The sequence below is a fragment of the Micrasema longulum genome, unplaced genomic scaffold, assembly GCF_059751315.1.
Source record: "Micrasema longulum isolate JH-2025_06_02 unplaced genomic scaffold, ASM5975131v1 h1tg000023l, whole genome shotgun sequence".
NCBI classification, from domain to species: domain Eukaryota; kingdom Metazoa; phylum Arthropoda; class Insecta; order Trichoptera; family Brachycentridae; genus Micrasema; species Micrasema longulum.
In genome coordinates this window covers 275,323-301,416 of record NW_028277231.1, presented here as the reverse complement: position 1 = coordinate 301,416, position 26,094 = coordinate 275,323, and the positions used below count along the sequence as shown (strand labels likewise).

Sequence of the window (26,094 nt, the reverse complement as noted above, 5' to 3'; positions counted from 1 at the left end):
TATCAAAGCATAAAAATAAGAGAATTCTCTTGTGCTTTATCTTCCTCGAGTCACAATGAAATGCTCGGTATTGACAAATATATACATATTACATAAAAGCGTGAATAAGATTATGACCATCTTTCGGCTCCGTAGGTAAAATAGTTTGAACAAAAATGAAGGCAGGTAAAACATTCGCTAAAGCCGCCTAAGATTATTTAAAACCTCGAGACTTTGATATTATATTTTTTCACATCGTCGCGTCCGAGACATTCTTTAAGAAATTATTTTTAAATTGGTAAAATAAATTAAGTGGAAGTCAGTTCACTATTCACGCTGGCGTGTAATATGAATGTTGAAGAACTGAATGTATTTTATATCAACTGTGTATGTATCGTGAGAGCTTCCCTTCTGTAAGTAGGATAAACACTATCGTTATACCGAAGCGAGGAACTTAAACTATAATATGCACAAAGTTGTTGAAAATTAATAGGTGATAATATTGTTACGCAATTTTACTGAAAAAGACATGTATTGTATTTTTAGTCTCAATAATGTTTTAAAGTATTTACGGCATCTATCTATTGTAGATCAGGCTGTGGAACTAATTTTGTAAGTTTGTTTTTATACAGTATTTAGATTATGGTGATGTTTGCTACTGTATGTGAATTACATACTTATTAGCCAAATATCGAAAGTTAATAAAGGCTTAAATTGTTAGTAGACAAAGCTATTGTTGTAATAATAACTTCGGGCAACCAACATCTTATATCATGACAAATGCGTGTACTTTTGTAATATTATTTGACAATAAATATACCCCTTTGATCCAACTGTTAAGCCTAGTTTTATTTATATTATATAATTTGGACTTTATGCTATAATTGTATCTTATAAATTTATAAATGTCTTGGCTTTCCAATAGATAATGTTGCAGTTATTGTTTCAGTTGCAGCTATGTATCTGCGATTTTGTCGAGAGAGAGGTTTGTCATTATTCTTTTACATATGTTAAAATATATTGAAATAACACAAATAGTGCGTTCCAATAAAATAACCTCAATTTACATGATCAAGTCGTGATTTCCAGCTTTTTTTGTAATATTTTCTATTGCATTTTGTATAATGCTGTTGTTAACCTTCAACTTTCAATCATTTAAAAAATATTTTAAGAACCACAAATTTTTCATTAAAACATTCTTCAAAGCAAAATAACGGTTTTCAACCAGACTGTTCGCAATGGACTACTTGCTGTACGCACACTAATATAACTCAAGTCAAATGTAAGAACACAATTTTTGCAGTATGTATTACAGATATGATAGTGGGGATCAAACTTCGGACCTTTGATCTGAAATCTTTGACCCTATCACTGGATCATGCCGAATCAAAATAAAATCAGTGTTAGTAATGACAAATGCATTAGCTTTTGATTCTGTCACGGTCAATCACTTGTAGTTAGGAAACTAATGTTTTTCTTGGGACGGAGTCGCGTAAACCCGGGCAGGAGCTAGCAGGAAATTGCGAATAACTAATAATTAGACATATTGAAAATTCACAAGCAAAAAAAAGGCAAATATATGTTCCAAAAATGTATTTCAATTATTAATTTGTAACTTTAATACCTTAATTAACATTAACAAAACCAATACATTCCGCATCTTTTACTGTGTATAAATCTTCCCTTTAGGACACTTAGAAAATTACTTTAAAGTACATTCTCCGAATAACCCAACGAAATAATTTAGATATAACTGACAATAACCGATCAAACAACTTTCTCAAAACTTGAACAAGCGTAGAATTTTCTTTCCAAATGTCGATCTAGATTTATAAACAAACCGGAAATATGAATCCTGCAGTTAAAAAATACACATTTCTCGGGAAAATCCAAAATAAAACTTATCGAGAAATAAAATCGGCATAATTCATCATTATTATGGCTGACAGACATTCCAATAAATTATATCACGCGAGTTAAGGATGTGGGGAATAATACATAACATATAATAATCAATCCAGGCTTACTAAATAATTATTCAATGTATTTACGGTGAAATGATATTAAATTAAGGATTTTTATAATCCTGAACAGACATTAAGTAAAATAAGATGAGATTACAGAGTAAGAACTGGATTTAGGCAGACACCACATTTTAACAACGATTTAAAAATAATATATCTAATGATAAAGGGTCTTGGATTACAGGCAGTGCTTCTCCACCTGACTCGACTTTAAAATTAAGATGGCTAACATAGCTAAAAATTAATCATACAGTAAAAAAAAATAGAAACATACAATTTAGGTCTCGCTGAGGGTTATTAGTCTCGCAGGAGAGGCCGTAGTTACTAACTCAGATTCCATGCGGCCACATCACGGATGCGGGCATCAGGGGGGACATTTTACAAAGAGAAAAGGTCACTTTAAATATATATTTGTGACGGTTATTTGAAATCCGTAATTTGTTTTTCATAAAAAGAATAATCGACTATTTATTTACTGGCTAGGTAATTGAGAATTAATGTATTTTTGAGAAGATGCATTTTTGAGTCAATAATAAAAAAAAATGAGAATTAACACTTATCGAAGCGGATAACTAGAATAATATTGAATTGAAAGAAAAGCAGATTAAAACTTTTTTATTTTATTTGAATATCATTTTCGTTCATAAACTGACCATTTTTGAGCATTTTCGTATAAAACAAAGATATTAGCTATTACAAAATGAAAGATAATACTCAATTTGTACACTTTTTTAAAGGAAGTAGTCATCGAGACCGATAAAAACTGGTAAAAAATTGAGAAATCTAAATATGATCTATTAACAATTTGTAGACACATTATTATGGATGGATGCACACAATGCATCAATGTTTTCAAAACATCTTTAAAAAACATTGATGTTTACCACCGATGTTAGTTTTTAAAAAAATGGTATACCGAATTATGTAATTTTCAAAAATACATTGGTTTTAATATTTTATTAAAACAATAAAATATTTCAAATAAAGATAACTTTGATTAGACACTTTTTTGTTTAAGGAGGAAGTTCAGTGCTACTGAAATTTGGACTGATTTTTTTTTTAATGTATAAAAAAATTAATCTAAATGGTTTAAGTAAAAATGAACTACTTCGCGACATCGCAGGTTCATGTGACCAAGGCTGGTATTCTGAATGCGTTTACAGCGCGCTATAATGCGCATTTAGTACGTAAAAACGCGCTATAATTTCGTTTGGAATACCAGCCCACGTGTTTACAAAAACCAATCAATTACTTACAGCGTTGTTATATTGTGGCAACCGGGAACAGACTTTCGGTTTCCAGGGTAGCCGTGTTTCTCAACATTTAGCGGGTACAAATAATTTGTTTTTAGAATTGCGCGGGGTTCTACTTTTAAATGTCAGAAACACTCACCGACTTGAACTCGTGACATCGCGGACGGTGTAATTTCAAACTTTCGGTGGGGTTTTTCGAAATTTAATTACAAAACCATAGCAATGACAATATGATACATAAAAATAAAAAAAACCACTGAACTTCCTAATTTCAAAACAATGTTCCAAAAGTTATAGGAGATTGCATACGCGAAACATTATAGGAAACAAAAATCTCCGAATAATACAATCAGTATCTGGAAGTCGGTAGAAATCAGAGCAGTTAAGAAACAGCAATGTTTGTAAAGAAGAATGTCGATAGTTTAAACGTATGGATGTTTTTGAGGCGATGTCGCATCCCCGACGGTACAGTATGACGAGGAGTCGTTAGCTGCCTACTGCTGCTTGCACTCGGCCGGGTTGATGGGTGGCGCGGCGCCCTTTGCGGGGCCCTTGCCGCCTCCTCCTCGCCCCGCCCTCCGCCGCGCGGCCCCCTTGGGCGCGGCCGGAGATTCCTCTTCTTCTTCCTCCTCACCCGAGCTATCCTCGGAGCACTCCTCCTGGAAAGAAACATTTCGTTGATAATCGTAAGGTTCTTCGACTATTCCCAAAATATGGCAAGTTGAGTTTTATATTGCATCATAAAGATTTGGGGAAACAACATTCGAGGGTATTACAAGCAAACTTAGAAATCTCCACATGTTTCATGCCAAAATAAACTATACATAAAAACCTACCTACCTAAATGATAGCGTAATTCAAAACCTTGTCTAAATCTTGCAAAAACAGATTTCAATTATACTACTTGACACCGCAAACTTAGCATTCTCCATCAAGTTAGTGAAGCATAATAGATTAGAAATATCACAATTCTTTTGTCAAAGTTTTTCGCAAATATCCCCGTAACGCCTTCAATGGAGATTTCTAAGTTTGGTTCTAATATCCTCATTTATGTATATTTTATATTTTTCTAAATGAACTGATTTTATAGTTTAACAGTTATTTTTCAATATGAACTAGCCGAACTTGGTTATAATGCTCGCGTTGCTCGCTATTGCGAGATCTCAGATGCAATGGGGAAACATTCATTGACAGTGTAGTTAAGGCTGTAGTCTGGTAAAACGAACGCAAAATTAGGAAATCATACAATTTTGCCATTTTAAAACAAATGTTTTTTTTTTTAATCGCGCAATAATAAAAAAGTTTAAAAAAATAAATTAGATAAAAACAATAATTACTTAAGTTATAATTAAAAATTTTATGTAACTAAAATATAATTACTTTTAGACCGGCAGATTACGCCATTTCAAATTTAGACTAAACTTAGGTATCTGGGATCTCAATAAAGACTAAGTTAGTATTGAACTAAAATTTGTTGTAATAATTTGAAGATAATAAATTTAACATGAAAGTGGCCGCGGCCAAATTTTCAAAGTTTAATTAATAGTCTAAATTTGAAATGGCGTAATCTGCCGGTCTTCAAGTAATTATATTTTAGTTACATAAAACTTTTAAGTATATTTTTTAAAAGAAATATCTTTAAAAAATATTGTTTTCATCTAATTTATTATTGCCCGATTAAAAAAAAAACATTTGTTTTAAAATGGCAAAATCGCATGATTTCCTAATTTTGCGTTCGTTTTACCAGACTACAGCCTTAATGGCTTTCTCCATACATTTATTCACTTCTATAACAAGCTACTTCTCGGACATACCGAACAAAAATATTTTCAAAAACTCTTCAATCTTTAGAAACATAATTTTCAAAGTAAGAACCCAGGTAACAAAATCCAAACGGGGAGTTAACTTAGGGCCGATGCTGCTGGGCATCGGGATTGGATTACGTTTATGACTTGTGTGTCCTGACTGGTGTTTTCATCGACAACACTGAGAAACTATTACACATATCGTCATGATCGAAGAACGACAATGTGCGAAAAATGCGACATTGATAATCTTTTTTATTTGATCTTGAAAAGGTTATAATAAAGGCTTGAAAAAATAAAATATGTGTAACTAACTCAAGTGCCAAAAGTTATACTTTTGTACTTATCAAGTGTTAAATTTGTTTTTAAACCGCACTCGTGTAAAGTAGAATATGGTTGAAATTGTGTGTAAACAAATTCAAGCTTTGTTAACTCGGGAAGTACCGGTTCAGCAACTCATTATAATTTACATTTACTTCTTTGTAGTTTATGAACGACATCCTTGTTTTGGAGGTTTTTCAGTTTTTTTCAATATTCTATGGTCAATGCATAATAAACATTACGAGCGGGTGATGCCATTTCAGTTAAAAACTAACCGATGACATGTTTACTAATAATAGGAAGTGTCTATTAATTTTTTTAAAAGTGGCAATTATCTGTGAAACAGAACGTAGCGTGAAAAATGTTGTAGTGTAAAATTTTTCTCTATCCAGTGTCAAGATGGTGGAAAAATAAGAATGTTTATTTATCTGCATTTGAAATTTAGAAAGTGGTATGTTTGTAAGTATTTATAATTGTGGTTAATAGTTTTATTTTTAAATGTCTGTATGAATTATATGTATATTTATTTGTTTACTTAGTGACAATATGCAATAGCGATTGTATTTTACAAAACCTTTCTCGGAAGTAATGCTTATAAGCATTATAATGAGCAAATTCAGTCGGCCCCATCTACCTGGTAATAACCAAGTTCGACGCAGTTGTTGCAAAAACATATTGTCATCTTAATTTGAATACAAGTCACTTAATGATAACTTTACAGTAGACAATAAAAACCTCATAAATGAGTCATTTTGTATGAAACTATTAAAGATTTTTTATTTTCCAAATATTTTGTTCGCAAGGTATATACGATTTTTAAGTGTTTCATACAAACAAATGTAGACTACTCCACTCCACCATAGTTATTCCAAGGAATATACTAATCTTCGTTGAGATATGCGTTATTTGAAAAATGTGTTTTATCTCTTTTGTTGATTATTTCTTTGTTCAATGCTATTTTTTGCGGTGAAAAATATTCAATTATTATCTCAAAAACCAAAAAAAATTATCATACTTCAATTAAAAAGATGATATTTTTAAAAGACAGGTTGGTAGTTTGATCCACAAATCACTTAAAGCGTCAAATTTATTCTAGAGGTTAGAATTATTTTTATTATATACCCCTGATAAAATAGTCATAATTCATTTAAATCTATAAATCCAGAAAGCAAGTTCCGTTTGTAATTCTTGTGATGGCAGTTTTGCGTACGCGTGGTACTTACCCTGACCAATAGGTCTAAATACTGAATACAGGAGTTGATGCCATTATGAATTAGCCGACTGTTGTGTACGCTTCGTGGTGCTTGTTTAAAATGCTAAATGAAATTGTTGTTTTTTCAACGTACCGTAATCATGTTTAATATTTTTTTATATTAACCGATTTAATACTAGCCTATTTTGCAAAGAATATGCAAAAAAAAATCCCAAGTAATTTTGTAATAAAAAAAAGTAGTTTATATATTTTTTTATCTCCGTTGATACTTATTGATATGGTGAATTTAGTTGGATAACCAAGTTAATTAACAAAATATCAACAACCATAACCAAAAATCACCTCAAAAACCTCGAGGTCGATGATCACCCCGGTGAGATTAAAACGGTTAATAAAATAAATGCAATAATAATAATATTGATAATTCCTAAAGATGTACATAATACGTATTACACAATTAGTGGGAGGAGAGTAATAAAGCCAACACCAGAGATTCAGAGGAATATTTTATTAGAGCCACATTACCACAGTAGCAATCCAAATACAATTCTAGAGAAAATATACAAATAAATTATGTACATACAAGAAATGTTAACATGTAATGAAATAATTAGTATTTCTGCATAAAGGCAAATAATTATACATTCTTTGAATTAGAATCTCATTATTTTATATGAATTCCCACCGAACCTTATTTACAAGATGATCATGCTAAAATGTCATTATAATTTTTTATTAAAAATTAATGCTTTTTAGAAACTCTTAAAATTTATGTAAAAAATCTACAATACTAATTGAATTATGGTAGTAAAAATGAGGTAAAACTGGCATGTATTTTTATTTTTTTAGTTTTAGACTAGTGCAATTAATAGTATAAATTGTCCAGCTAATCCCTCAAATACTAAATTTAACGAAAGTTATCTAATGGAAAGTCGGTTAAATGTTTTAAACTAAAACATAATTTATTCATATTGGAATGAGAGCCAAAATAGTGTGGGTTATATGGTAAACTTAAGATTGTAATTGACAACTTTGAACAAGTAACTGGAAATAAATACTGCACTTCAAATAACTTAACGAATGTGTTTATGACTACAAAAGACTAAGGGCTACGAATGGATATGAAAGTTCAGACTAAATTGAATAAACCACACATTGGGTTTACAGCAATTATTTCATCAACATTAGTCGGGCTGATATTTACATAAATTTATTTCTACGTATAAATTTAAAAATATTAGCAGGCATAAATATTATGCCATTAGCACCGATATTAGCATTACACGCTACCTTGCTAATTCAATCCAAAAATACATCCGAAGGAGGAAATTTCATTTAATTAGTTTTATTTTTTATACATTCTTTCTTCACAGTGATGAGAGTGAAAATTGGTCAGTCGAACATTTCTAATGTTCCACATTTAATTTTCTGTCATACTACAAGTCATTCACTATTTCATCAATATAAATAATAATACAAACCCTCCAGCTAATGCACGTTCTTCGGGCATCGGCGACAAGTGATAGTTCAAAATAAGCAACAAATAACAGGAATGTGCAAAGCTAACTATGAAAACTTTCTACTCTCAAAATTCTTAAAAACAAACGGAAAGAAATAAATATTAAATAAAATGGAAGATTTGACATATTTACTTAAAAAAATTAGATAAAAATTAAGTCTAGTTTAAAAGCTGGAGATTATTGAAGGGAGCGTTAGTAATTAGGCGGATGAATTAGTAATAAAATAAATATTGTATTATTTAGTATTTTACAATAGGAATCGTCCATCTCGGGTAGAAGGCTTTACTAGCACTCGACTTGGTGCCTACATCAGGCGCTATGGATATGTTTGCGCGCAAGATGTATTTTCTCGCTACAGCTAAAATTTCACAAAGAACTAATAAGGGAAACCGAGAAATGTTTCAAGTATTCGTGTCCGGCACATGATAAGACCTCGATAACCCAGAGATTCAAATGATACTAAATCAATAATATTGCATAGCGAGAACATCGATAACTGTGGGCCTTCCACTAAAGACACATTCACTAAACATCGTAGTGATATTCTGATAGTGGCGACAAGTTACTTAATACAGTTGGCAGTGCATAAAACAATGTTCCATTCCTAATGCTACGGGCAGTAATATTAAGGCGAGCTTGCGTGTGTGGGGCCGCCGTACGGGAAGATGGAGTCTCCCCCTTAATCGTCCGATGATTCGTCTTCTTCCTCGACAAACGATTCCTGCAAAACACAATCGCACTATCAGCTCCACGCTTGTTCCCAACACATACATCGGGGGCTCTAATTCGGAGGCTCGTTGCCAATCTAACCCTTTTCCGAGAGTCGTAACGCACTTTATCAAAAAGTGATTTGATCAGCGCACCTTTCGGATCATCTAACCTATACTTTATTAGATTGAAAAATGAATACATAATTTTTATTCATAATTCGATAAATCTGAAAAATTTTAATAGACTCAATAGTCTATACCTGACTTACTAAAACTCGTAATCGATGCTGAATATGTAGCACGTTTGCTAATTTGAACTTTTGTAAAATTTGAAGTCGATTGTTTTTTTAGTACAAAGTATTTTTTATTAGAAAGTCAAAACTTTATCGTCGGTTGACAGGTTAAACTCAATAAAGTAGAGATTTATGGTAGAGCAACTTTATGTCACTAACTTATATGCTTTTCAACGATCTCTTACGTGAAAAAGTCACCAAGTCCATTATGCAATCTGAAACAGCGGTTTATGATTGTATAATTCCACTCACTACAGTTTCAAAGATTGTTGATAAACATAGAACTTAGTGACACTACCATAAATCTGTACTTAATGAGTTTTACCTGTCGACTGACGATATGCTCTACCTAACCAGGCACGTGAGCTGGTATTTTGTTTAAATATCGAAGACGTAAAATCCGCACGATGTCTACTATCGCTAGGACGAATAATATTTTTGAAAGATGCGCTGCGGACAGATGGAAACATTGTTTTATATCCAATTAACAATTTATTCCCCGATTAGGAGGACCTATTGTTTTGTTCCCGAAACCGCTAAAATAACTTAAATAAAATAAATTAAAATCATAAAATAAAATCATGCTTTGAGATGCACTAAAAGCTAAATAAAGTAAACAAAAGGAATATGCAATTAAAATAAGTCTAGGTTCATATAACATACCACAATTATTTTTTTCCGTAATATAAATTCTACAAGTTGTCTAATAATAGGTTCGATGTAAACTTATCCTTCTAAGTCGTAAAATAAAATTACTAGCATGCACAAATGAAAATGAGATTTAGGTAAAATATAATAAAAAAAAGATTAGAGAAATGTGGAGTGGTAAGGAAGATCTAAACTACAACAAGAAGCGAAAGCATATAAAAAGATAAATGTGGGAACAAATAAAATAAAAAATGTTGCATTTATTCATTAATCACAAATGCGTTGCTTGGCACCCGCCAAATTAGGATAGTAAATGAACTTTTGCCAAAAAAATTGGTAAAAAAAAAGGGTCAAATTTGAAGAAAACATACTTAGTCCTTAAAATATAGCTTGATTAAAATGACAGCTGTCAAACTAATGTCACTAGTGATGGGAAATTATTGATCAAATCGATTTGATCAGTTTATTCGTGCAAACATGAGACTCCGTTTCCGAAAATTGATATAAATGCAAAAACAAGCCTATTATAGTGTGTTTAAGACAATTATTCACCAAAAAATAAGACATTTATGCTTTTTTTCATGAACAACATCAAATGAATTATTTTTTTATTCTATCAATTTACATTGATCAATTTGTCCCATCTCTAACATTTTTGCAAAATGATGTAACCTTGTAAGAATGTCGTTAATAATTAGGTTTATTTCTGTTTTTTTAGTTTTAAAGCGGAGTTTATATATTTATGTTAATTTATATGTCGAGTATTGTATTAAAAATATTTATTAACACGCCAGATACGAGTGATTTTTCGTGTGTCAATATAAATCACTACTTAGACGTCACTACAAAGTTATGTCGCCACTTTTGCCGACAAATGTCATTCTAATCAGGCTATATTTTAAGGACTATAATTGTGATGATGTTATTCACTAATAGTTGATTTTAGCTGTTTTTCATTTTAACTCCCGGATGTTTGGTGGATTGAATTGGCAACTTTAGCGTAGGCTGAGTAGTTCAATTTTGAAACCCAGAATAAGGAGAAATTTAGAGTTCAGTGCGGATATTTTAGCTTCCTCAGTTTGACATCTTCGGTACTCGGCGCCCAATTTAAATCGGCAGACAATGTTGTCAGAAAGGCACTCACCTCCTCTTCTTCTTCGAAGTCGTCCTCCTCGTCGAGCCCCTCCCCGGTATAGAGCAGCACGGCGTGCGGCACGACGCGCTCGCGCAGGTAGTGACCGATCTCAAAGTCCGTGGACAGCAGCGTCTGGAGCTCTTCGGCTACATCGGCTGAAGGATCCGCGGGCACTGAGCGAGGGAAGAAAATAAGCATTATTTCCTTAATATTTTCACATCAATACGAAATGTTTTTACTCATATTTTGTAGAGAAGTACAGTCCATTCAAATTACATTATAAAATCGCTTTTTACAATAAATTACACCATCACATGAAGAAAAAAAATCTAACTGTGCTGTGTGTGGGGTATAATTTTTGTTATGTGTTAATATTAAAATATTTGTTAAAATGCAAAAAATTACAAATGGGTCTAAAAATTACAACAAAAAAAAAACATCATGCCATTTTTTTCCCGTGGGGGTAGGCAGAGAGGATATAATGCTATCTCACTTTGTCTTTGCATACAGACCTCCTGCATCTACATTCATAGATTTTCTCATGCATGTACGCATCTAAATAACAGTTCGAAATTCAAGCAATTTTTAGTGGTGCCATGGTGAAAATGGTGATACCTTATAAATAAAATTTCCCAACATTTAGGGGAAAAACCATTGCATGTAATTTAAGCTAATAAAAATTTTCATTTTCGTGTTTTAAATTTAAATATAAAAAATTATTTAAAATTAAAAATAAAATAACTATATTATATACTTGTTTTCACTAATTTTGTCAATAAATTACGAAGTCTAGGCATTGCTTATAAATGGTTAATTATCTGGTTTATAAAAATATTCAAACATAGATATTTGAGTAATCATTTTTAGGCAAATATTTAAATTTCGGGGCCATTTCCTTTTCATTGTAAACAACGGTGTAAGAAAATGTGGGTTCGAACCTTGGACCTCCGATTCATTGCGCAGAGTTTTTCTGGGTTATCACGCCGTGTTCATTTGCATTCTTTTCCCAATTTGCGGACTGCAACGCAGTGTCCATCATCAAGGCTGATGTGTACACGTTCAGTGAAATCGCTGAAACGTCAGAAAAGAGTGCAAAAAACACACTGTGCATCTGATCTGAACGGCCATGAAAATCTAAGAAATTTACTCAGATTTTTTATTTTCGTTTCAACACGTATTATTATTTATTAATTATTGACAGTGTCAATGAATTAATTAATAATCCAATTTCATTATAACACGATCTAAGGGCAGTAGACTATAATTGGAGAGTAGTAAAAGTAGATGAACATAATGATGGCCTTACATTCAGGAGGATTGAAGAAATTGAAAAATGAATCATTCTGAACAGTCTTAGTGATTGTGCGAACAGATCCCCTCGACTTGTGTTTCTGTTTTTTCTTAATTGTCTTCACCGTCACATTCTTGTCCTTACACCAGTTGATGGAGCAACCCTGCAACAAAACAAATACCATGGTTTTATAATGCTAATAGCTTAAATACAAAAAGTTTTTAATGCTAAGAGTTTAAAAATAAAAGCATTAATGCTAATTAAAATAAATTGAATAAGCAAATTTACTTTTTTAAAACTATAAGAAATATAATTAGCCTAAAAGAACTTGTAAAAATATATTACGCTATAACTCAAATCAGTTTTGGAATATGGAATAATTGGATGGGGATGTGCAAATGACACACTGATTAAACAAATAATAATTGCACAAAAAGCTTTTATTAAAATTATCTTAAGAGTCCCAATCAGAACTAGCTCCCTCAGTATATTCGAAAATCTTGATGTGAAATCTATAAAACTTTCTGTAAAAGCTTTGTTACTATAAGCACATAAACATTCTTCTCTACCTTCCGTTACAAATACAAGAGTTACTAGATACTCCACCCTGATGCTACAAAAAAAAAATTAATACAACCTTCGGTCAAAGAGGATTGGCCTACTACTCGGTTAAAGTGTACAATCTACTTCCATTATCCATAAGGACAATTAGTAAGTACTCACAGTATAAAATTGCTATTAAGAAATGGATAGTGGAGGTGGGTTGCACACGGATGTATGAGTGGATCAAGCCATATAGGTAAAATGTGTGTACTGTTTATGAAATTTGGTGTATTGGTCTATATAAATTGGTTATGTTTTTTATTATTATTTTTGTTTATATTGTTTATTATGTTAATGATAATTAGGTTAATTAGATTTATTATGTTTTTTTTATTAATATGTTAACTTTGTTAAATAACTACTTTAAGGCATGTTTCACATTTTGTAAAATGTTTCCCTCGGCATGGGACACCCCAGTGAGGGAACATTATTCTGTATAAAAAAAAATTGTTTAACATATTATGAAACCAACTGGTCCAAGAAGAAGTTAAAAAATTGAAAAATTGTGTTCAGGTGTTGCCTAGTATGTGAATTAATTCAGTCAGATGAATCTCTTCACAGCAATGTTTCAGCTCTTTAACTTCACTTTAATCAACAAATGGAAGAAATATGGTTGTTCAAACATAGGCGAAATGGTGAATGTTACACAGTGTGTAAAGTGGCCACTTAAACCAGCCAATGACAGGTCATAAGCCCTGTACATGCCTAGACTTCCATATTCCCTTATTTAAGGTATTCTCCATCCCTGTTGTTATTACAACAGAGATAAAGAACATTTTAAAGAAGGTAATATAAAAGTCTAGGCATCTACAGGGCCTATGACCTGTCATTGGCTGGTTTAAGTGGCCACTTTACACACTGTGTAACATTCACCATTCTGCCCATACTTGAACAACTATATTCCTTCGATTCTTTCATCTGTTGATGTTTGTGAAGTTAAAGAGCTGAAACCTTTGATTACACAATTGAGATTCATCTAATTGAATCATTTGACCTACATACTAGGCAACACCGAAAAAAATATTTTCAATTTTTATACTTCTTTGGACTAGGTGGATTTATCAACAATATTTTGAGTTTGCCCAAATTTTTGTAGACAAGGACTGGACAAGGGTGTAATATGTTAAGATTAACAATAATATTGTTGCTAATAGTGTAAATGTAATACAGTAAAACTTAGTTTTTATATTTCTTAATTTTATGCTGAAATGTGCAGGTCCCATTTTTTTCTCCATACATTCTGATTCAAATATACCACCAATTAACGTTTTTCATAACCCCGGTTTAATGTCAAACCGAGCACGTCACTGCGTTTGCTCAAAATGGAGAATAAAAGGTAAATAAAAAAAATAGAGTAAATTACTGTCTCAAACTAAATTAAAGGTAGGCGCAGTGAAATTGACCTTTTTGTTCATGTGTCTAATCTTCTTAAAGGCTATTTACTTTGCATTGTATTTTGATAGTTTTCAAGCGTGCCCATTTTTTTTCCATACATTCTCATTCAAGTACACTCCCAATTAACATTTTTCATAACCCCGGTAAAACGTCGAACAATTTTCAAACTACATTAGATGTATCAAAAAACATCGAGCCGCTTGCCTATGCATTTGTCCACAATGGCGAATAAAAGCAAGGTAAATAATAAAAATAGAGTAAATTACTGTCTCAAACTAAATTAAAGTAGGCGCAGTGAAATTGACCTTTTTGTTCATGTGTCTAATCTTCTTAAAGGCTATTTACTTTGCATTGTATTTTGATAGTTTTCAAGCGTGCCCATTTTTTTTCCATACATTCTCATTCAAGTACACTCCCAATTAACATTTTTCATAACCCCGGTAAAACGTCGAACAATTTTCAAACTACATTAGATGTATCAAAAAACATCGAGCCGCTTGCCTATGCATTTGTCCACAATGGCGAATAAAAGCAAGGTAAATAATAAAAATAGAGTAAATTACTGTCTCAAACTAAATTAAAGTAGGCGCAGTGAAATTGACCTTTTTGTTCATGTGTCTAATCTTCTTAAAGGCTATTTACTTTGCATTGTATTTTGATAGTTTTCAAGCGTGCCCATTTTTTTTCCATACATTCTCATTCAAGTACACTCCCAATTAACATTTTTCATAACCCCGGTAAAACGTCGAACAATTTTCAAACTACATTAGATGTATCAAAAAACATCGAGCCGCTTGCCTATGCATTTGTCCACAATGGCGAATAAAAGCAAGGTAAATAATAAAAATAGAGTAAATTACTGTCTCAAACTAAATTAAAGTAGGCGCAGTGAAATTGACCTTTTTGTTCATGTGTCTAATCTTCTTAAAGGCTATTTACTTTGCATTGTATTTTGATAGTTTTCAAGCGTGCCCATTTTTTTTCCATACATTCTCATTCAAGTACACTCCCAATTAACATTTTTCATAACCCCGGTAAAACGTCGAACAATTTTCAAACTACATTAGATGTATCAAAAAACATCGAGCCGCTTGCCTATGCATTTGTCCACAATGGCGAATAAAAGCAAGGTAAATAATAAAAATAGAGTAAATTACTGTCTCAAACTAAATTAAAGTAGGCGCAGTGAAATTGACCTTTTTGTTCATGTGTCTAATCTTCTTAAAGGCTATTTATTTTGCATTGTATTTTGAGACATTTTTCAAGCAAATAATGTAATCTTAGTGACGTTCCGATTTTTTTTGGGGTTTGTTTTTCATTATATGGACATTTTACTAAATTTAAGAAGAATAAAATCTTGACATCAATAAATTACGATGCAGAAAGTTAAAAAATATGGCAATAGAAATATTTTTTTAATTTTTTTTAAGTAAAAATAAATATTTGCGTTCTTATGATTTACCCAAATATTTAATTTTGAGGGCCATTTTCAACGAGTTGTAAATAACTCACTATTAGAAAATGGGAATGAAGTTGGGGCAGAGTGGGATTCGAACCACAGACCTTTGGTCCGTGAGTCCGAGACACTAGCCACAGAGGACCACAACCTGATATGAAGTTATACATATACTGTGAAAAGAAGATGGTTTAAACAGTTACGTTTATGCGAAACAGTTTAGCCGCAATGCATATGACGGTTGATGTTCTGAAAATTTCATAAAATCAAAGCCACAAAATTGATTTGTTGATACTGACTGTGTTAAGGAAAAATGAAGGAACCCTCATTATTTGCAAAATTGGTGGCTTTTTGCATAAAAATGTTTGTCGGTGTTCAGCATATAAATCATTAAAAATATCATAATATTTTAAAATTCAACCAATCCGGTATCTGGCCAGACTACTATCTGTTTCATAACTACTTGTGTAATGTAAATAACATAAGAATTAGGAAGTAAATACTTGTACAATTAAAAATAATATTTGTTGTGGTTTCTCATTTAAGTAAACTCACCGTGCATTTAAATATTTCTGGTCCCTCGAAGTCAAACGGGTTGTCCGGATCCGGCTGGCACTTCATGTGGTACTCCTTGGTGAGGACGAGGTTGGTGAAGTACTCGTTGGGGGAGAAGTGGAACTCCAGCACGAAGCCCATCGGGTCCTTCTCCAGGAGAATTACTGCCACAGATATTACAACCGTATTAGGATACATTATCATCGCATCGGAGATCTTTGTGATAAACATGAAGGCGGGGGCCGTGAAATATTGGAGTGAAAATCCATTTATAAAATAAGTGTTTCACGTTGACTTTACCGAGAATTGAACACAGTTTTTTTTTCCCGGTACATGTTAATTTGGTTTAAATTTTGTCCTAATTTATTTTATAGGATTTAAAACTATAATCCTGTTTTTATAAATTTTTTACATCAATATTGTATTTTTACCATAATTTTTTTTCTCGGATTTTTTGTTTATTTTATTACATAATTTTTATTTTTGAGTATTATTATTACTGAAATTTATTACAACAGAAAAGAAAAAAAATTGAGAAGGGAATATGAAAGTCTGGGCATTTACAAGGCTCGTGACCTGTCATTTGCTGGGTTTAATGGCCGCTTTACACAACATTCATCATTCTCCCTATGTTTGAGCATCAACATTTCCTCAACTGTAATAAATTAAAAGAATCATATATGATTGGTTTTCATTTTTAATCAACGCAGTATTTTTTGGCACAACAGGCCGGAAAATTAAAAAAAAAAAAATTCAAATGGGGTCAGTTGGGGAAGGGATATTATGAGACCTTGATTTTAGCTGGGCATAATATATTCAAATACCGACTCATTGAATCACTCTTCCACCGCTTATCCTCTTAAGAAATAAATTTAATTGAGAAAAGTAACCTTTGATATCTTCCAAGTGTGTGATGATGGGCTCATCGTGCTCTTGCATCATCTCGGCGAGCAGGGACACGTTCTTGAATATGGTCAGCCAGAACTCGGGGACCCCCTTGGCGTTCTCGTCCATCTTCTTGTTGTCGGCGTCGGCCTTGTCGGCGATCGCCGCCTTCTCGAGACCGTCGGCCAGCTCTTCGCCGTCGCTCTCCCACTGGCACTCGGTGTCCTCCGGCTCATAGCGGCCGGTAACAATGTCAGCCCGCTGCGACAAACAAACACTTGTTCTGTGGTATACCCAATAAATATTTTTAGAAAATGGGAAATTTAAATTAGAGCATTTAGTTATAAGGCAAACTTTCCTGAAAATGTATAAAAAAAATAATAAAAATGAACTAGCTTTAAAATTTCGCAAGTTCTAGAGAACAGCTGTTTAGAATAGCCAATTAATTATGTGTTTTGATATGTTTCCGGTATTCAAGAGGCCATGTTTAGCGTTTTTCCATACGTACAGGGTTCACTTTTTAAATGTCAGGAGAACTCACCAACAACTAGTGACGTCACGGGCGGAGCAATTTCAGAATCACAAAATTAAAAAATCATAGCAATTACTTATACTTATATAAAATACCGAAAACGATAAGGGCAGGTCTGAAGCTCATAAAAAAGTAAATAAGATGTTGTTATAAATTAAATATTACAACCAGAATTATCTTCTATTTAAAAAAAGGAGAATACAATTCAATAAAAAATGTTTTAGCTACAATATTTCAATTTTTTTAAAAGTATTACTGAATGCATAATTTTACATAGAAATAAAGGAAAATGTGAAAAAAATGTATGTGTTTTAAAATGCTTGTATTTCTTTTTAAAAACAAAAAATTTTCTTTCATGAAACAAACACTTTCATGTTCAATTTATTATCTTCAAATTATTATAACAAATTTTAGTTCAATACTTAGTCTTTATTGAGATCCCAGATACCTAAGTTTAGTCTAAATTTGAAATGGCGTAATCTGCCGGTCTAAAAGTAATTATATTTTAATTATATAAAACTTTTAAGTATATTTTTGAACAGAAATACCTTTAAAAAATATTGTTTTTATCTAATACATGTTTTTTAATTTTTTTATTATTGCAAGAAAACACTCATTTTAAAATGGCAAAATTGTATGATTTCCTAATTTTGCGAGCGTTTTACCAGACTGCCTTAAGAAGATTGACAACCTCGTCCCTATCGAAGTGCAGCAACCAAACGCATACATTGGCACAGGTGGAGTTCTTTATGGGTGCCGGAAGTTAATTAAAAGATATGAACCCAGTATTTAACAAGGTTTTTATTTTTATCTTGTAAAATTAGGCTTATATTAATGAGACCGTTTGTATTCGCCGTGTACCCTTCAAATAACAGCGACACGGAGAGAGTAATTACCTTGTTGAAGAAGGGGTAGTAGAGGCGCATGTACTTGACCTCCAGGGCGTGCACTTCCTGGTAGAAGTCCGCCTCCAGGTTGGTCACCGACAGCTGCAGGTTCTTCAGGGCGCGCAGTCTCCTGCGCACGGCGGGAGGCAGCGCCGCCAGCGTCTCCGACTGCGAGCGGTTCTGTATAGCTGCCATGGCTGCACCCCTGTGGGCAAACACCGCAAGGTCGACTTGTAAAAGACAGGTTTTCCGCGTAACACTGACTTGAGATGGGACTCGGTCTGGGAGAAAATGAATCTTAAAATATCTATATATTGGAATGAACAACCGGTCTGAAAATGGCTTACAACAGAAAGCATTTTTGTACAAATTCATTTTATTCCATAATAAAGACACCAGTCATGAAGATGTCGCGAAAGCAATGAAACAGGACACTAGTCACTTAATTATAACTCGTCTTATTACTTTGAAATTAATAATAGGGAAATATCATGTTTTTTTATTTACATTTTTATAAGGTCCATGAAATACTGTCCAGTAAAAAGTAATTTGTTTTGCTAATTATTAGTGGCATAAAAAATAGTTTTAAATTTTTAATTTTAAATTCCCGCAAAAACGGTCATTCCATTGGCCACGCCCCTAATACATCATGACGTGACAACTATAAAGGCCAAACATGTCGCGTTTTTGTAGGGACATATTTAAAAAAAATTATGTATGAAAACATTTCTCCACAATATACATACTGATTTTGAAAATACAATCAATTATTTTAAATCCATTTTATATATTTTTTTCGGTATTTGCAGTATGTGATATTTCCCTATTATGAGTATGCCTAAAACTTTGCAGACTGGCTGGATTTCCTCCCATTGAATTTTTCGCAACAGAGAGGGAAAACATTTTTGAAAGGCAATATGGAAGTCTAGGCATTTACATGGCTTATGACCTGTCATTGGCTGGTATAAGTGGCCACTTCACACACTGTGTAACATTTACCATTCTGCCTATGTTTAAACATCCACATTTTCTCAACCCTTCCATCTGTTGACTTTTGTGAAGTAACAGAGCTAAAACATGCAGCTGAGATTCAATTGTTTGAAAACATAATTTTTAAAATAAGAACCTGAGTAATAAAATCTAAACGGGCGGCTAACTTAGGACCGATGTGTCCATGTATCTAATTGGTGTTTTCGCCGGCAAAATTAAAAAAAATAACACACATGATTGAAATTGCGTGCAAAAATCCATGCTTGTGAACCCAGGAAGTACAGGCTTGGCACCCCATTATAATTTACGTTTTTCAGTTTATTTTAATGGTCAGTGCATAAAAAGAATTACGAGTGGGTGATGTCAGATCAGTTCAAAACTAATTCTAAGTTTAGTAAAAATTAATAAGTTTTATGTAAATATAAGTTATTACATTAAAATATGAAAAAATAAAATACCAAGTTTGACTATATATTTTTTTAATTTACTTTTTAATTATCATGATTAAAAATGCATACAACCACAAAAAAATTATTATTTTTACTGAACAATTTACATATTGTTAATTATACAGGTTGCTTAATCTAGTTTTTTTTTGTCTTTGACCTATTATTATGAACACATATTCAACTTTTTTGTCTTTGACCTATTATTATGAACACATATTCAACTTTTTTTTTAGTGCAACTAGCACATCGTAAAGATTTTGAACAAGGTAAAAATATTACAAATAGTTTTATGTGGTAATATCTTAACAAAGCTGTAAAATATTTTTAAAAATAGTTTTCAACCGATACCACAGAGTTAAAATACAAAATGTACAAATGAGTGCAAGTAAAATAAAACATTCATGCGTAATAAATTAAAAATTGTGAAAAGGCAAAATCAAGCAAAGCCAAACAAAATAATGCGGGAAACTCGTTGCAACTATATTCATCACACTCCTGTCGGCACCCGATGATGCATAGGGCACTGCAGTGGCACACCAAATGTAGCGCATCTCGATCATCTGCTATCCGGAGACCATGAAATATAGTAGCATAAAAAGAACCTTTATAACAAATATTCCATGTCAAATGCCCTGTTTTTTTTTATATCTGAGATTCATTCAGGCGGATAAATAATACAGTTCTGGGAGTGAAATAGAACCAAACTGAGGAAGTTCAGTCATAAAAAATAAAAAAAGTTGCCAATAAACGATCAAATCAAGCCAAAAAATGTTTACATGTGTTACGATTTTTTTAAAGCTTTGTAATTACTCCCCCAGTGATGTCACAAGTTCTAGTCGATGAGTGGTGCTGATTGGTGATCTGGCTTCCCGAAAACCGGAAATCTACCAAAATTTTAACTCATTGATTCAAAAGAACTCGTGACTTAATTCAAAGCAGCTAATTTTTAATATTTATTTTATACATTTTTGAGATACTTTGCTGTACAATTAACTGCTTTAATTTTCACTCCTTTTTTTATATCTAATTTCCAGTAGCACTGAGCTTCCTCATTCTTGATGAGCACCTTCCATGCGATGGCTAATCTCGAGTAAAAATCTTGAAAAAGTAAATAGAGCGGAAATAGTGTAGTGGTGGGAGAGTTTCCAAATCCGCTCGAGATCCTGAGTTCGATTCCTGGCAGGGTCATTGTGAATTATTTATTTAAAAGCTGTTTGACTGCAATACTTCATGTCCCGGAACTGGCATTTTAAGTGTAAGACAGATCACCTTATACATGAAATAAACAATCGAAATATGCCGCATTTGGTGTACCAATCAGTGTACTATGCACCAATGTTAAATAAACTCAAGGGTTCTGGGGTGCTATTCTAAATATTCTGGCGAGGGTAGAGAAGATCTCTACTGTTTATTTTTTCCACGTGACTACTATTTGCTTTATATATGCCCACATTAATTTGTTGTTTTATCATCAGTGTGGTCATATATGAAGTGTAGTGGTGTGCAAAAAATAAAAATCCCCACATTATACAGTAGAAATCCCTACCCAACGAGAAGATACAGAATAGCATCTCGGGTTCTTTTTCACACAGAATTGTATTTTTTATCTCAGCAGAGCCTACCTACCTACCATGGGTTCAGTCAGCACAAAGAACCAGACACTTTCTTACAAGGGACGGGAGAATAATATGCTCGTATTCATTTACATGCGTGTATAATCCCATCCCTTTTCAGAAAGTGACAGGGCGCTGCGGCGCTGGATCTCAGATACCGATAAGTTATGTTAGTTTAGATTAATTTTTGGTTGCAGTTGGATTAAGTTAGTAGCTGGCAGGATTAGTTAGTAACCGTGCTGGTTGGTTATGATAATTTGAGGAAAGACCTTCGCAAAATAAGTTCTGCAAGATCCCTTCCCGATACGGCCTCTTCTTCTTCCGCAGACTCCATATCACTACTTTCCTCGGGGCGCTCCACGGAAGCCATATCTGAAACCTTTCAACGACTTTATTCTCCGCATCCTTACACCCGCCCCTTGACAGCCTGAGAAATTCCCAAGAAAACTAGCAGGTCGCCGACACTGGGTATTTATTACTTACTTTTTAATTCAAACTGACGTATGTCCGGCTCAAAGTATTCCTCCAAACTGACGAATAAATGAGACAGGTGACTCTAGCGTTTTGAAATATTTCCAAAGTTTGATTGAATTACATAAAAAATTGAATTACTAAATATTTGTATATAACCACTTACAGACATTTCTATGTCTACCGGTTTCGGGACTACCCGTCTCTTCGTCAGGACACCAATTAAACCAACATGCAAAACCCCCTATACACCTTCACCATGGTTGTTGCATAAAAATATAAAACTAACACGGATTAGGTTATGAAAATATTTTATGCTGTGGGAGAAATAGTTGAAAAAAGAGGTGAGGGCCTGAGTTTAATCATGGCTACATTGATCCTCTCCCTATTTTTTCAACTATTTCTCCCACAACGTAAAATATTTTCTTAACCTAATCAGTAAGGGTTGCTTATTAAAATGCATGTCGTGCTGATTTTATATTTTTGTGTAACAACTATGGTGAAGGTGTATAGTGGGTTTTGCATGTTGGTTCCTGGCGAAGAGACGGGTACGTCTCGAAACCGGTAGACATAGAAAAGTCGGTAAGTGGTTATATCCAAATATTTAATAACATTAAGTAAAATGCTTCACCACAAAGTTATTGTTTTAAATATGAATAAAATTTAATTAAGATTATGAAAAGATTCCTAAATAAAATGTATGTAACAGGTGACGGAGCACGTTATTAAGTAAGTTCCTGCAATTTTTTCTCACTGATTTTTTGAATTTGAGATTTAAATCGCTGTATACCTTAGATATTTACATCAACAGTAAAATTGCTTCCGTTAGAATGATGCGAAGTGATGTTTCCAATATCTGACCCTTAAAACTAACATTTTCCCCAACTGGCAGCCAGTGGTGTAACGGCTAAGATGCTCGACTCACAGATGGTGAGTTCCAGGTTCTATTCGCGATAAGATTATAATTAAATATGGATGCTCTGTGCTGTAATTATCTGTGACAATCAATAGACACATTATTCCTATACTAGCTACATGGAAGACGGAGTAAACATTGCATTGCTCAGCAATTAGAAAAAAAAGATAGAAAATAATGATACACCTGCAATAATTTATTACTATTATTTGTAATAGGTAAGCAGCCTTTGCTGGTGTGCCCATATCTTGTGTTCTGCTTTTTGTCAGTGTTTTTTTCCTTCAAAAAAGCATGCAAACGGTTTGTTAAAAGGACCCGTATTGCAATGGGGAGTTAACATTTATATTCAATTTTATCTATAAAATAAAGTTTTCAGCATGAGAAATAGAATATGCATACAAATTTTTTTCTAAACATGTTTAATTATAGGTTACACACGAATATACAGTTAAACGTTGTTTTGCGCCGGTTCGATTTACAGTTACACTGGTTGGCGCCGGCTTGGGATTCCCCGGTTCGGCCGACGCCAGACAACAGTAGGCGCTGTGATTCTAATAGCAGACACACTTTTACACATTGTTTTATTCTATTACCATGTACGCGAGCAGCCTATTGTGTGTGAATTTTTTTTCGTTTTGTTTTTAAGAAAAATAAAAAGGTATGATTATATTTTTTTAATTAATTATTATTAAAATTAAAAGAATATTCAAATATTTGTAGTTTATGCTATGATTCTGCAGAAAAGGAAGCAACAATCAAAGCAAATCAAATTAGATGCTTTTTTCAAAAAAAAAGTGAGTTAGTATTTATTATGAAAAATAAATTATTTATTTCAAGAGATTATTATTGATTTTGTAAACTTATTTGAACTGTGTTTATTAAATAAACATGTTATATTATTTTTAGAATTTTGACACGGAACCTAACCTTATATTTGTATTCATTTTACGGCGATTTTTTTACGCTGATGTCTCTCGTAATGGAACCCCGGCGTAAAACAAGGTTTACGTGTACTTTCAATTTTTAAACGAACATGCACATTTTCGTACATAAATATTGCTTTTACTTTATACAGTTTGTAATCAAGGCCCCGGTTGACCGAAACAGAGTGGACATCTAGGCTTGGCAATATATTTCAGTCTGCAACCACCCCGCTGGAAAGGAAAGTTCTTGGAACTGAGGTGGAAATAGAGACGATAGAGCTTCCAGTTATGACCTCGTAAATTGGTGTTGGGATTTAATCGATACATCTTATGCAGGAAACCGTCATAGTAATAATTTAGTATCCTACAAGGTTCTTACAATGATGTGAGTCCTGGTGCTTTTAATCTTTCGTCGTAGGGCATTATTTTGAGTCAGTTAGGGATTTTCGTACCACATCTTTGGACTTTTTCTAGTAATTCGATATCAGTCTTTATTTAAATAAGATGTGTACATATTTACTTAGTTCAAATTTCGGTGTAAATCATCCTCATAGCTACAGACGCTGGTTGTCAGTAAGACCGTAAAAAAAAAAACTTACGTAAAAACACGATTAGTTATCTAATTATTCAATTAATTGAATTGTATTAACGAATGAAACAATTTTTTCACTGTTTTTCACATTTGTATAACAGAGTGGCGCAGGGTCATGTCTGATCAGGACGAAAGTCCGTTTGAGAATGAAGGCAATTAATTACCCACAAATTGATAAATACACTAGCAACTGCGAAAAACCTAACAATGTTGTTTCTCTTAAAAATACAATCAAATACATTGAATAAGTAAATAAATAATAACACTGACAGCCAATAATTTCTTTCTCAAAACATTAATGCATGTGTATCTCTTTGGGGGCAATGCAATATCTGCTAAATCTAAGATGCATCTAGAAAGGGAATAACGTGTCTTACACATAAGTGATTCTGTCTAACTTTGAACACCGATATTTGTTAATTCTTGGAACACCTACTACCTGTTTTCTGAGTTTCTTTGGCTACCTTTATAGCATGGCAATTCGATCCTAATTGAACATCTTCTCAATGTTTCAACTTCCAAAGTATTTTCTCCTATAATTTCCAATTTTTCACTGGCGCAATTAGGGACTATTTTAGGAAAACACTGGTGAATCACACGAGTTAAAGGATATGGAAAACTATCAAACATTAATTTGTGATGTGGAATTGTTAAAAAATTGGGACTTGTAAATAACAAATAAAAAGAACATGCTGTAATGTGCAAATAAGGTACAAAGTTGACTAGGTTAATCTTCTAACATTGCTTCTAAATACTGTAAAAAAAAAAACATATTTACAAAAAAGAAAATTATGAAGAAGTATAAAAGTACCTGTTAATTTGGCACGTACTTATTTAAAACTGCATTCGAAACTGATGATTGTAATAATTATTGAATAATAATAACTGTATGTATTAAACTAGAGTATTTTTCCCGGCGATGTGAGAAAATATTTTAAACGAACGATAGAAAATTTACTTTACGGAACAGAAAACAAAAGAACATTCAAATGAGTTCAGAGTTATAAAAATCCTTCTAGATCTGCCAGTCACTACCCAGTTAATTGAGTCTTTATTAAAAAAAACTAGCCCGTTACTACGGACAATTGCAAGAAACCAACGTCGCAATTAGCAAGGTTATCTATTCTTTTTGTATAAACAAAAAGTGTTACATCGACAAATCTCCTCGGTCCCAGCGAGATAATATAAAAACTGCGTTCAAATTAAACATTTTCAATATTTTTTCTTTCATAAAACGCCGTTGTCTGTCAAAAACATAATGCGTAATTCACAAAACACGATGCGGCCAGACCACATGGGGGCAAAATGATTCTCGAAAACTACGCAACGAATTTGCGAATGAGTTTGCGGGAAATTAAAAAATAAAGACGTATGTAAAATATCACAGTACTGTGCTTCAAATTAAGTTTTCAATGATTTATAAAAATATAATAAGTTTAAAGCCTACCTCTACACAGAAAGAACGTAGAAAAGGAAAAAGATGGACACCGGCAGCAATTCAGCCAACTTTTCAACAAGATTGCAACTTGCAACACGAGGAAATTATTTTTTGCGCGGGATTTTATTCATACATTTAAGAATGGCTTCCACGTGTGATTTTATATAGCCATGAGTGTTTCAAATTACAGTTCCTAA

General features: G+C 32.8%; 1 protein-coding gene across 4 annotated transcripts; it reads right to left on the bottom strand.

Annotated features, from left to right (window-relative positions):
• Nucleotides 1-1,557: 1,557 nt before the first annotated feature.
• LOC148285574 (nucleosome assembly protein 1-like 1) lies at nt 1,558-25,994 on the bottom strand. 4 transcript variants are annotated; one of them, XM_088243566.1, is made up of 8 exons: nt 25,907-25,994; nt 21,827-21,936; nt 18,515-18,710; nt 17,092-17,347; nt 16,202-16,365; nt 12,208-12,355; nt 10,911-11,074; nt 1,558-3,915 (listed from the first exon to the last, which is right to left on the bottom strand). In XM_088243566.1, the coding sequence occupies exons 2-8, from the start codon at nt 21,925-21,927 to the stop codon at nt 3,751-3,753; spliced, it is 1,194 nt and encodes a 397-aa protein (XP_088099692.1). In that variant the 5' UTR covers nt 21,928-21,936; nt 25,907-25,994; the 3' UTR covers nt 1,558-3,750. The 4 variants fall into 4 exon arrangements, with proteins under 4 accessions (XP_088099692.1, XP_088099697.1, XP_088099704.1 ...); XM_088243578.1 differs by lacking the exon at nt 1,558-3,915 and adding an exon at nt 7,089-8,836; XM_088243571.1 differs by lacking the exon at nt 21,827-21,936.
• Between the last annotated feature and the right edge of the window lie 100 nt (nt 25,995-26,094).

Excerpts from the sequence above, each read along its gene's own strand:
- LOC148285574 (XM_088243566.1), bottom strand. The coding sequence starts at position 21,927 with ATGGCTTCCGTGGAGCGCCCCGAGGAAAGTAGTGATATGGAGTCTGCG. Across the intron at positions 17,348-18,514 it reads ACTACCCCTTCTTCAACAAG|CGGGCTGACATTGTTACCGG; the intron begins GTAATTACTCTC and ends TGTTTGTCGCAG. Across the intron at positions 3,916-10,910 it reads ACTTCGAAGAAGAAGAGGAG|GAGGAGTGCTCCGAGGATAG; the intron begins GTGAGTGCCTTT and ends GTTTCTTTCCAG.